Raw genomic sequence first — 12,547 nt, 5'->3', positions numbered from 1 at the left:
CTTGTGCTGGCCACCCTTCTCTCCTGGCACCGTGCCCCCAGGCAGCTCTATTCTTAGCTGCCCGGGTGTGAAGCAAATCCTTGGGCAATGATAATAGCGGCAGAGTCAACACCGCTGTGATAAGCGGGGGCTGGGTCGATCCGGGCACTGGCGGCAGGCCCTGCCCCACCCCTGGCCCCTCAATGCCACACCCATTGCTACCTACTAGGGTGGGATCCTAGGCACCCTGGGAATGGGGGAAGTGATTCTGGTTGCCCTGACCCTTTGGGCCCAGGCACAATGCCCAGGCCCTCAACCACATTCCCCAGTGTTGCTGTCCAGGTGACCCATCTAGGACGCAGCACCCAAGGTGCTGCGCCTCCTGGTGGCTATGGTTAGTTGGGGCCTGGGCATAGTACAGGTGTGACAGGAGGCTAGGCATACCTGGCTTAGGTACTTACTTCCCTCAGGCAACCTACCCTGACCAACAGCAAAGCAACTTGGAACACTTCCACCCCCATACACTGCACAGAAATCAAGAGGAATGGTCACGCTCAGGGAAGGCAGAAATGTGCCTGGCGTCACAGTTTATTGTTTATAAACCATGAAAATTACAGCTGTTGCTTGGTACAGGTCTAGCAGTGCCCACTGCAGGGAGGCAGCAGCAGGCACCAGAGGCCTGGCCTGGCCCAATCCAGCAGGAACACCCAACCTCAGCTGGGTCCCCAAGGGAGACTTGGCACGTTGGCATGGGAACAGGACAGGTAAAGCATGCAAGCAGGAAAAGAGGGAGGTAAGGGGCATGCGGCTGGGGGGTAGGGGAGACCCAAATAAAGCAGGATGATAGGGTCCCATCCCCTGCTTGGGAGACCAAAAGTCTGTCTGCCCCTAGGCTGTAGTTCAGCATTAATGGGGCAGGGAGTTTGTCAAGGCAAAGGGCAGAGCTGGGGATCATGCCCAGTTTTTCAGGTGCCCTCCCTCCCAGTCAGCCTTGGAACAGGACAGGGGTGAGGAAGGGCTCTCTCCATGATTTGGGTACGATGCCAAGGGCAAGGCATGGGCAGAGGCTTAGTGGGCATGGGGGCCTGGGCTAACTAACAGGCAATGGAGAGAATGGGGACATCCAGAGAAGTGAGCTGAAGAGAGTCCCTTGCTCAAGAGAAAGCCCTGGGAAGACATAGACAGAAGGTAAGGGGCAGGACCACATGTTGGGAAGAGTTTGGGAGAGATGTTGCTGGAGGAACAACCCAGTGTCAGGAGGCATGGGGAAGCCAGGGCCCAGTGAGACTCCAGATTGACAGAGGGGTATGAAAGGATCAGTCTAGCTTGGCAAAGCCTCCAATGGTGACTTTCCTCTCAGGCTTGGTGCCCACGGGTTCCTGTAGTTGTACTGCACCACCCCCTATGAAGCAGAAGGCAGGGCATACAGGCCCTGAGCAGTCTAGGGGGGCACTCAAGGAGCCCACGGAAAGACACAGCATCCAGGAAAAGAAACCCGACCCCGCTCATAGTCCAAGCAGATACCCAGGCGGGGTGGCAGGGGCACTGTGCAGCTGGCAGCTGTGGCCATCCCTCCCTGTCACCCTGCATTTGAGCTTGCTCCAGACCCCAGCAGGATCTTGCCCATGCCGATGGTTAGAAAAGCAAAGGGTGGTAACGCCTCCACTGTGGCATCCTCAGCACCGCTGTCATGCCCGCTGTCTGGGTCGTACCTGCAGAAGTAGGAGTTGGGTAGGAAGATGTTGGGGGGTGGCATAAGGGAATCCTCATGGGAGGACTATGGGAATGAGATGTTGGAAGAATGAAATGCTGGGAGTATGAGGTTGGAAGGAATCAACTTGGGTTGAAGAAGCAGGGTTCAGAGTATAGGGTTGGGGCTTGGTTTCGTGGGAAAGGATTTTTGAAAGGAAAGCACAATGGTGAGAGATGTTGGAGAAGAGGGAAGATAAGTATTGATACAGGACACTAAAGAAATGTGGTAGCTGGATACAGTGGCACATGCCTGTAATCCTAGTGACTCTGGAGGCTGAGGCACAAGGATTACAAGTTTGAGGCCAGGTTTCAGCAACTTAGCAAGACTCCCTACTTAAAAATTTTAAAACAGTGGAAAAAAAAAACCAAAAAACAAAAAACAAAAAACAAAACAAAAAAACCGGGCATGATGGTGTACGCCTGTCATCCTAGAGGCTCAGGAGGCTGAAGCAGGAGAATCACAAGTTCAAAGCCAGCCTCAGTAACTTATGGAGGCCCTCAGCAACTTAGAGATACCCTGTCTCAAAATAAAAAATAAAAAGGGCTGGGGATGTGGTAAAGCACCCCTGGGTTCAATCCCCTAGTACCAAATAAATAAATAAGTAAATAAATAGAGGGCTGGGGTGTATAGCTCAATGGTAGAGCTCCCCTGAGTTAAATCCTCAGTACTCCCTACCCCAAATGTGGTGCTTATCAAGATAGAAGGGTGTTGAGAAAAATGGTGTTGGGGAAATCACGCTTGGTACTTGCACTTTTACCACTGAGCTATATCTCTAGTCCTTTTTTATTTTGAGACACGGTCTTGCTTAATTGCTTAGGGTCTTGCTAAATTGCTGAGGCTGGCCGTGAACTTGTAATCCTCCTGTTTTAGCCTCACTGAGATTAAAGGCAAGTCACTAGGATTTCAGGCATGTGACAATGTGCCGTAAGCAACTCAGGGAGACCCTCTCTTTTTAAGACTCTGTCTTTTTATGTTTTGCATATAAAAGGACTGGGGATGTGGCTCAGTGGATCAGTGCTCCTGGGTTCAATCCCTGGTACAAAAAAAAAAAAAAAGGTGGGAAGGAGAGGGCTTGTGGAAATGAGATGTTTAAGGGAAGGAGGTCCTGGAGAGAAAAAGTTTCATGGAGAAAATAGGGCACTAGGGAGAAAGGACATAGGGACATGGAGATGTGGTGTACTGGATTTGAGTGACAGATGAAAGGAAGTGTAAATGGTTTCCCTTTCCATCATCCTCATCCCTTTCCCCAACCACACATTGAAAACCAATTCTCAACCCAAATCTTTCTTGGCCAAATCTTTCTTGGTCACAGCCTCCCAGCCTGGCTTCCCTGTTCTTGCTGTTTCCTCCTCATCTCCTTCCCAACCCCTCCCCAGCAAGTCTGTGTGTTTCTCTTGCCACCCCTGCCCTGTCCCTAGGTACCACCCAGGGTCCCCATCCCCTCCAGAGGGGCCTGACCTGGGGCTGATCACATCGGGGGCACCCTGGAAACTTTCCTGAAGCTTGCTCTCCAGACCGACGCCCACCTTGACCAAGTAGGAGGCAGGGTCTACGGCGCAGGCCCAGTAGCTGCGGCCCTGGGTCACAGCCACATCGCCCAGGACCACATCCACGCTCAGGTGGCAGCCAGTCAGCAGCCGCTCAGCAGCCAGCAGCAGGGGCAGCCCTGGAATGCTCCGCACTGCTCGTTGGTCCTTGCTGATGGCCAGCCGCTCGCGGCTTGCACCCCAGCGGCCATCGAGGAAGAAGTGCAGGACTGGAACAGGGAGGAGGGTTGAGACAGAAGGAAGAATTCAGGGACAAACACTGGCACTGGGGACTGTGAAGTGTGAGCACAAGACACGGTGAGATTTCAGAACAGGGAACAACTTCTCAAGGCATTCAGTCACCAGGAAAAGGTAGGGAACTCATGAGAATGGGTCCTGGGGAACTGAAATGGGGGCATAAATGAAAAAGAAAGGAAAATTCCAAATGGACATGAGGCTCCAGAAAGAGTCTGACTGATGACCAGTGAGCAAAAAACTAGTGTCCCAGACCTCGCTGACTCACAGTGCTTCCTCCGACCCCTTTCCCATGGTCGGCCCCATGGACAGTCCCCACTGTTCTGTTCCACCTAGTGACATCCCCACCACCATCTATCTGCTGTGTTTTCCAGTCCACACTCTGGGGCTCACACCTGGCCCCTATACCCAACTCCTACCTCTTCTGCCCCTTGCTTTGGTGGTGAGTGTCCCCTATCATGCACAGGTCCCAGCATGCAAACTGTTTCCTAGAGTCACTTTGCTAACATTTATTGATTCCTCATTATGAGCCAGAAACTGTGCTGTCCATACCTGTATCTCAACAGTTTAATTCTCACACAATTCTATGAAGCATTATTATTCTTGTTATTATCATTATGTGGGATACTGGAATTGTACCCAGGATACCTCAGCCCCTGTAATTCTTTTATTTTTCTTCTTCTTCTTCTTCTTTTTCATTTTGAGACAGGTCTTGCTTAGTTGCCCCCAGGCTGTTCTCAAACTTATGATCCTCCTCCCTTAGTCTCCCAAATTGCTGCAATTACAGTCACACAATGTCGTGTCTGGCAGTGTTATTACTGCCCCTGTAGAACAGAACTCTGAAATTTAGAGAGGGTGAAAAACTTGGCCAAAGGTACAGTTAGCAAGAGTCAGATCTAGGATTTGAACACAAGTCTAGCTCCAGAGTGAGTGCATGTGACCAAGGTATTAAACCATCCCTCCAAGCCGCCTTTAATCTCAGCTACTTGGGAGGCTGAGGTGGGAGGATCACAAGTCTGAGGTCAGCCTGGATGACTTAGCAAGATCTTGTCTCAAATTTTTAAAAAGTTTTTTAAAAAATTAAAAGGACTGGGGATGTTGCTCAGTGGGAAAATGCCCCTGCGTTCAATTCCCAGCACTCCTACTCCCCGTAAAAAAATTACACTGCCTCTACATTGCCCACCTGGAACCAGTAGAGTACCTAAGCCTGGCATCCCCATGCCTTCTGCAGGAACACCCATGTCTGCCACACCATGCCCGCCCACCTGCTCACTCACCAGGTGCTGGGGGTGTGTGCAGGTGTACATCTTCACTATACTCGCCATAGCCGGCTTTGTTGCAGCCACGGACACGAAGCACGTACACGGAGCCCGTGTCAGGGTTCTCAAGCAGAGCACTAGTGCCCCTCACCTCCTCCCGCCGCTGCCAGCGGGTAGGGCCTGGCTGGGCAGGCACATCAGTGCGACGGAACTCAACAGTGTAGTGCCAGGCAGGTGGCGAGTGGGGGGGTAGCCGCCAGCATAGGAAGATCTGATCATAGGCAAAGGTGCGCTGGGTGTCAATGACGGGTGCCTCGGGCACTGTGGGAAGAGACAGTGGGGGTCAGTCAGGGCCTGATCACTGGCCTGGCATGGAGGGCAGGGCGGGCAGGAAAAGGGAAAGCAGCGGGAGCCGGGGGGGTGAGTGTGGGTGAGGGAATCAAGGAAAGACCCTATCTGGGCCTTTCTGGGTGGGCAGGGCAGGGCCCAAGGGAGAAGAGGTGGGAGAGCACTGGGGAGGAGGCCTGGGCTTGAGGTGAGTCAATCCCCTTTCTGAGCCTCAGTTTCCTTCTGGGTTACTTAAGGGTATCAGACCCGATAAGCTCTGGGGGACCCTTCCAGCTTAGACATTCTATGAATTAAGAGGAGCCCCAGGGTGAGGGAGACAAAGGCCACTGGAACCCAGGCAAGAGGGCCCTGAGCAGAAGGAGGGGAAGCAGGATTGGAAGGGAGATGCCAGAGTCAGCAAGACAGAAAATGGGGAGATAACAGATGGAAAGCAAGCTTGCTAGCAGGGCAGGGTGTGGAGGTCAAGGGGAAGAAAATAAAGGTCCAGAAGGCAAGGGTCATGAGGACAAAAGATGAGAAGGGACAGGATTAGGCAAGGGCCTAAAGAAGGCAGAAGAGAGACAGCACTGGTCACGTGGGAGGACCAAGAGGTCAGGTTAGAGCAGGAAAGAAGAAAGCACTGAGTGGGTGGCCGAGCTGCGTGGGAGTACAGGGAGAGGGGCCGGTCTGGGGGCCCGGCGGGGGGCAGGGCCCCCGGGGCAGGGCCGCTGACTTGCCTGGGGTGCTCCGGAGCAGAGTCCGCGGTAGCCACAGCCTACAAACAAAGAGAGGGAGAAGCAGCGCTGAGCGCGGTAGGACAATGTGGCAGGGTGGGCTGGGTGGGAGGAGTGGCTGGCCAGGCCAGGCAGGAGGCCGGGGAAGTCCCCGGTGGGCACTGCCCCCCGGGCCCGCTGCTGGGGAGGAAGGGAAGAAGGCTGTGATTGGGCATGGGCCTGGCCATCTCCTTACCTCGCAGAAAGTTGAGCTCTGTCAGCAGCTTCATCTCCCGCCCCACATCCAGCTGGCAATGGCGGAAGGAGGAGCTGGCAGCTGGTCGGAAGGTCTGGAGGGCCTCAGTGGCTCGGGCAATTCTGGGATGGGGCAGGAAGGGGTCAGGCACTGCCATCTGGGCAGCCACCCTTCCCCTTGATTTTGCCTCGCCTGCCCCTTAGAGTCTTGGTCTCTGTTTGGGTCTCTTCTTCACCCATTGGAATAATCTGGCATCAGTTTGGCTTAATGAAAATCCTCAAAGCCCCAGGTCTCTACCTGGCAAGGACTCTAGACATTGTCTTAGATGTTGGGTACGCCCAAAATGCCCCTGCCTCCCAGAAGCCTGTGCCACGCCCCTCAGTACCTGTTGTGCAGCTGTTTGGCTGCTTGTACAAAGCAAGGCTGGTCTGTCTCCTTGAGCACTTCCTGGGCATAGCCCACCAGACCTGAGCCATCCAGCAGGCTCCGGTGCTCCTGGAGCTGGGTGCTGAGACGGGTCAACCGCTCCTGCTGGCATTCTTCAATGGCCTGAAGCAGTGATGCCCGCTTCTCCTCCAGCACAGCCCCCAGCCCCCGGACCAGCTGTGACACCTCCTCCTTGGCCTGCTGACCACTCACCTGCCCAGGGAGCAATACCCAAAGGATGCATGACTTACTATCTTCCTATGCCAGCCTCCTGGGACACCACAGCACCACTAGGACCACAGGGGATCTGGGGAACTCCTACCCACACAACTCAATAGGGCCAGACTCATGGTTACTAAGACACCTGTACCCCGAAATGGGCTCAACTCTTGACCATTTGTGCTAACCTTCCTGGATGCCCACATGATAACTGTAGGGTAGAGAGGGACTCTTTCCCCCTTTTTCATTGAATCTAAAAACTCAACTGATAGAGGAAAAAAGCATAAAAGTCATTGATTTGATCTGATTTGATTTGAGCTGTACTGGGAATCGGTCCCAGTGGTGCTTTACCACTGAGCCACATACCCAGTCCTTTTTATTTTTTATTTTGAGACGGAGCCTGGCTAAGTTGTTTAGGGCTGGCTAAAGCACAAAAGTTGCTTTTTTTTTTTTTTTAATTTTTTTTTTTTTTATTTTGTACCTGAGATTGAACCCTGGGCACTTAACCACTGAGCCACATCCCAGTCCTTTTTTGTATTTTATTTAGAGACAGGGTCTCACTGAGTTCCTTAGGGGCTTGCCAAGTTACTGAGGCTGGCTTCGAACCTGTGATCCTTCTACCTCAACTCCTGAGTCGCTGGGATTACAGGCGTGCACCACTGCCCCCAGTCAGCACAAAAGTTTATTAATTTAATTTAAATTTATATTTGTGGTGCTGGGGGTTGAACCCAGGAGTACTCTACCACTAAGCTACAGTCCTTTTTATTTTGGCATAGGGTCTTGATAAGTTGCCAAAACTGAACTCAAACTTGTGATCCTCCTGCCCCAGTCTCCTTTGTAGCTGGGATTATAGGCAAGTGCCACTACCCTGTGCCTGGAAAGTTTTATTAATTTTACATGCACATGGGGATCTTTACAAAACGGTGAAACCCAAAGAAATAACCTAAGCCTGATGCTTTTAAACCTTTTTTTTTTTTTGTACTGGGGATTGAACCAGAGGTGCTTAACCACTGAGCCACATCCCTAGCCCATATTTGTATTTTATTAAAGACAGGGTCTCACTGAGTTGCTTAGGGTCTTTCTAAGTTGCTGAAGCTGGCTTTGAACTCTCACTCCTCCTGTCTCAGCCTCCCAAGCCATTAAGATTACAGGCATGCATTACCACACCTGGCTTAAACTTTTTTTAAAGAAAAAGAATATTTTCTTTTTTTCTTTTTTTTTTCTGTTGTGTAATGGGGATTGAACCTGGGTCCTTGCACATGCTATGCACATGCTGTACCACTGAGCTACACTCCAAGTCCCAGAACAATATATTTGTGAAGAAGGACAGGATAAATGAATATCTGGATTAGGGTACTAAATTCTACTGGATGTTGCTAAGAGATAAGTGGAGAAATGGGGTATAAGCTAATGGAAGATAAGAGTTACTTCAAACAGTTTGTTTATTTAGGTTCATTACAGCCCCAAATACTAGTCTGTGATGATCAAGGCTATTTTCAGGTCTTGGCATGTGAAGTATATCACTTCCGAACCTTTATGGTTTGTTACATGTAGGGAAATACAGGTTAACTGGCCCTTTCTTTCCTTGTGTTTTTTTTTTTTTTTTTTTTTTTTTACTAGGGATTGAACCTAGAGGAGCTAGGTTTGAGCTACAGCCCCAGCTCTTTTTTTTTTTTTTTTTTTTAATTTTGAGAAAGGGCCTCACTAAGTTGCTGAGACTGGGATCAAACTTGCAATCCTCCTGCTTCAGCCTCCTGAGTTGCTGGGATTAGAGGCATTGGCCACTGCACCTGATCCAAAGGTCCAAATGGCCCTTTCTGAAGTTCAGTTCCTCAAATGATTTCAACTTGAAATAATCAATATACCAGTTTGGCATAGTTTGCTTTAACTCCCTCATAATCCCAGTCCCTTAAGGATTCATCCAAATAAGAGAAACAGTGACCACACTAATGTCCACTTGGACCATGCTAATTCATGTGCACTGGAAGCCATGCCATCCTCATTGCCTGTCCCCATGTCAGGTGATTCAGTCTAGCACAAGATCAGAGACATGGCCTCACTGAGCTCCAGGCTTATGTGCTATACTCAATAGGAAAGTGAGGCTGAGGGCATCTGAGCTCTTATCCTGAGCAATAACTTCCCAACCTCACTAGAGTCAGTCCAGGTACAGCCTTCCCTGGGACACTAGTGTTCCTGCCAATCAAGTTTAACCAGAACTTTCATGACACACAGTCACTCCTCACAGGCTTCCTGAGCTGGCAGAGAGGTGATGGGGGCATGCCCACCCATATCCCCTTCTTTTTCCCACTCCCCGTTAGAGCCCAAGACCCACCTCCATGCCTTCCCTCACCTCGGTGTGCCTGACGGTCTCCTCCAGCTCACAGATCTGGGTCTGTACTGTGTCCTGGTTTCCTAGGATGTATGTCAGGCTCTTTGTCAGCTTGTCCTGAGGGGGAAGAAGGAGGTGGGCATCATGCCTGGCTCAGCAGAAGCCAGCAGTTAGGAGGAGGTATGTGAGGGTGCAGGACTGAGTTAGCACAGGGTTGGGTGAGGAGAGGGTCCTCACCTTGAGGGCCTGGTAGGCGCTGAGCACTGGTGTGATCTTGTGCCCACTGTGGGTGCGCCGCACCCGGCAGAGTTGGCATACCAGCCGTTGACATGTCTTGCAGTAGTGGGTCACCTCTTCCTTGTGGTCTGGGCACATCAGGCCCTAGAGATACAAAGGGCAATGAGATAGTCAGCCACCGGTGTGTGTAAAGGTTCTGACCCATCACTTGAACAGTTGGGTGCCCTCCTCCACTGGTCAGATGTGAGGGAAAGCATCAGGGGTGGTGCTCCACAGTGCCATCTGGTGGTGCACATTGACATCACAGAAGCTTTCCCGCAGTCCAGGCAATGCCATCTCACCCGCATTTCTCCTTTCACCTATGGTGCGGGATGTGTGGTAATGATGATAATAATGGTAATAATTAATCTAAGGCTTGTGGTTCATAATTAATTTTGTCCATCTTGTTCACTGCTGTACCCCCAATGCCTAGAATAGTATCATGCTCATAGGTGCTTAATAAATATTTATTCAGTGAGTGAATCGTGTATAGACAACACTGTACTGAACAAACATTATTTCCTGTGATCCTACTCACAACCCTGTTGGTATGAATATTATAAGGCAAATATTCATCTTCATGCAGCAGATGAGATGGAGGCCCAGAGATGTTGAGTGCTTTCTCGCACGGTTTTATTCCAGAGAAAGGAACTTGGCAGTGGTAAGCCCCTGTCCACCTCATTTTGGAAACCCACAATGCCAGGCACCCCATCCATGTCCCTCCCTCCCCAGGCCCTACAAGGGTTGGCTCACCTTGGGGCGGAAGGAGAGGGTGGGCAGGGTGGGCTCATGCTGGGCCTTCTGGGTGCCCCAGGGGTGGAAGAGCTTGAAGCACTCATTGCAGAAGGTGGCACGACACTCTGTGCAGCCCTTGGTGGCCTCTAGTGGTGGGGGCTTGCACAACTGGCACAGGATGGCGCCTCCTACGCTCACACTCTGGCGGTACCGCTCCACCACACGTTCTAGGGTCAGGTTCCGGAAAAGCCCCGCCAGGCCCCGCTCCCCCAGCTCCACGTCACCCTGGCAGGTCGGGCATGGGAACATGATCACCTGGGGGTGCAAAGCACCTCTCTTCCGCCCGGGGTATGTCCCAAAGCCTGTAGAGGGACCCGGAGGTAGAGGAGGTAAGAGATACAGCTGACTGGGGGTGGGTGAAGTCTGTTCAATTTTTAAAAATTAGATTTTTATTGTGCCAGAGCTCAGTTCTCATCAGAGCTCAAATAAGCAATATCTACACCCCTGAAAAGACAGGCAGATGGCCCTGACCAGTGATGGACCCCTTCCATCTTCTTGATGGATGGCTCTACATTCCCACCCCCATCCCACAGGCCCCAGCCCCACCTGATTTAAGCAGCCGGTCCAAGCGATCTGGCTTGGGGAGAGTTCGGCGGGAGAGGCGGGGGCTGCGGGTAGAAGGGGTGGAGGCAGGAGAGGTGGGCTCGGAGATGGGGTCCCCACCATGACCTATGTAGCCCTGCTGGCCCAACACCTCCCGGGCACAGGCCTGGCACACGTTGTGGGTACAGGGCAGCACCAATGGCTGCTTATACATCTCTTGACACACTGGGCACAGCAGTTCCTTCTCCATGTTCTTCATGCTTGTCTGTGGAGGGACCAGGAGGCTGAATCAGAGCTTGGACACTTGGGCATATCTGAGCAGGCTGCTTAGCAACCTTTAGAGATCCCAGCAGTCTCAGGAAGGGGCAAGACAAGCTACCTATGGGTTTTGCCCAGTACCTGCCTTGACCTGTTTCACACATCTTCCCAGCCCTCTGTCCCTTGCCTCTGTTTCCCTCCTGCAGAGATAAGACTCCAAAGAGAAGGGATAGTTGGAGCTCCTGACTCCCCAGCTTCAACCCCCACCCCCATCACTCCTGCTGCAGAGGCCCCGGGAAGGTAGCCCTGCTCACCTGTCTCCATCCCTCCATCTCTGGGCCACCTGCCCCCCACCCCCGCATATATATCAAGGGCACCGCCCATTCTGCAGCTTGATGCAGACCCCCGCCCCCTTCTCTAGCACCCCCCACACACGCATGACTCCTCCCCACCAGCCAGGCACTGCTTGCTCTCCATCCTCCTGCCGCGGCTCAGGCCTGCGGCCGCCCCAGCTTCCATCCTTCATCCTTCACTTCCCCATCCATCTCCTCTAGTCTCCCTATACCAACCCATTCCCTTCACCCCCTACCCTCTGGGCTTCCAGTCCTTTCCTGCAGCGCAACCAGGTCGGCCGCTCAACCCCTTCCCCAAGCTGGGGATGGGGGAGGACAAGCGCCCCGCCTTCTCGCCCCCTCCCCACCGGAAGTATCCCTCCCTCTCTTGGTGGCGGGGGTCCTCAGGCTATGCCCCACCCCCACACCTCACCTTGGTCCCTCTCTTCGCAGCCATCCCGGTCAGGGGCGCAGCTGACACAAAGGAGGGAGGGACAGGGAGGGAGGGGGAAGGAAGTGGTGGGGGGGAGCAGGGTTGGCACCGCCCCTGGGAGAGCCGGGCACTGGTTGCCATGACAACCGCAGGCTCGGAGGCAGCCCTGAGTGGGGTGCGGTGGGGTGGGGTCTCAGGGAGGGGTCCAAATTTGGAACTGTACCCTGGAGTAGCTCCTTCATCATCCCCCACCTGTCCTCAGTTTTCTTGGAAAATGTCCAAGCTAACACATGCCCCCTTCTCATAGGATAGCTCCTTTCCCCTGAAGCCCTAGTCCTGGTGCACTGCTGGCGATTACCCCAGCCCGCCCGCTGCGTCCAGGCAGCTCCTCCTCGCTTATACCCCAGCAAATAGGCGCCTTCACGGTACTCACCTCCTGGCTGCTCCCGAGATAACCCCCATATCTACATCTTGACCCTCCCAGTCATTTCTGCCACCACTATCCCTCTGTCTACATCCCAGCATCTCCCTGGATCCCCACCTGTTCCAGGTTCCGGCTTATGCCGGACCCCTCTATGCCCCCCTCCCTTCACCTCGACCCCACCTTAACTCACACTGATGCGAACCAGTGCATCCATGATGGAAGTGAAGGTCTGCATATCCTCACCCTCAGCCATGGCCCTACCGTGCCCGCCCGCCCCCGGGTGCCTGATCCGGGCTGCGGCTGCGAACCCCGGGCTTAATGCAGGAGCCGGGTGGGGGTGTGGGGAGGGGTGGGGGTGAGGTATCACTGCGCATGCTCCAGGGACCAGCCTTGAACGGCGCCAGTCGGGGTGGGGGGTGGGTGGGAAATAGTTCTCCCCACGTG

General features: G+C 53.0%; 1 protein-coding gene across 1 annotated transcript; it reads right to left on the bottom strand.

The window, feature by feature from the left end:
- Positions 1-538: 538 nt before the first annotated feature.
- TRIM46 (tripartite motif containing 46) lies at positions 539-12,439 on the bottom strand. The gene is given in 14 exon segments (XM_079134174.1): positions 539-1,427; positions 1,429-1,467; positions 1,469-1,543; positions 1,545-1,561; positions 1,564-1,691; positions 3,191-3,488; positions 4,791-5,093; positions 6,069-6,190; positions 6,454-6,707; positions 9,064-9,159; positions 9,280-9,423; positions 10,072-10,415; positions 10,660-10,921; positions 12,294-12,439. Coding segments are annotated over 14 exon segments (2,277 nt in total). The 5' UTR covers positions 12,357-12,439; the 3' UTR covers positions 539-1,295.
- Between the last annotated feature and the right edge of the window lie 108 nt (positions 12,440-12,547).

The sequence above is a fragment of the Sciurus vulgaris genome, assembly GCF_902686455.1.
Source record: "Sciurus vulgaris genome assembly, chromosome: 1".
Classification (NCBI taxonomy): Eukaryota; Metazoa; Chordata; class Mammalia; order Rodentia; family Sciuridae; genus Sciurus; species Sciurus vulgaris.
The sequence above is the reverse complement of the archived record's forward strand: the minus strand, read 5'-3'. Positions and strand labels throughout refer to the sequence as shown.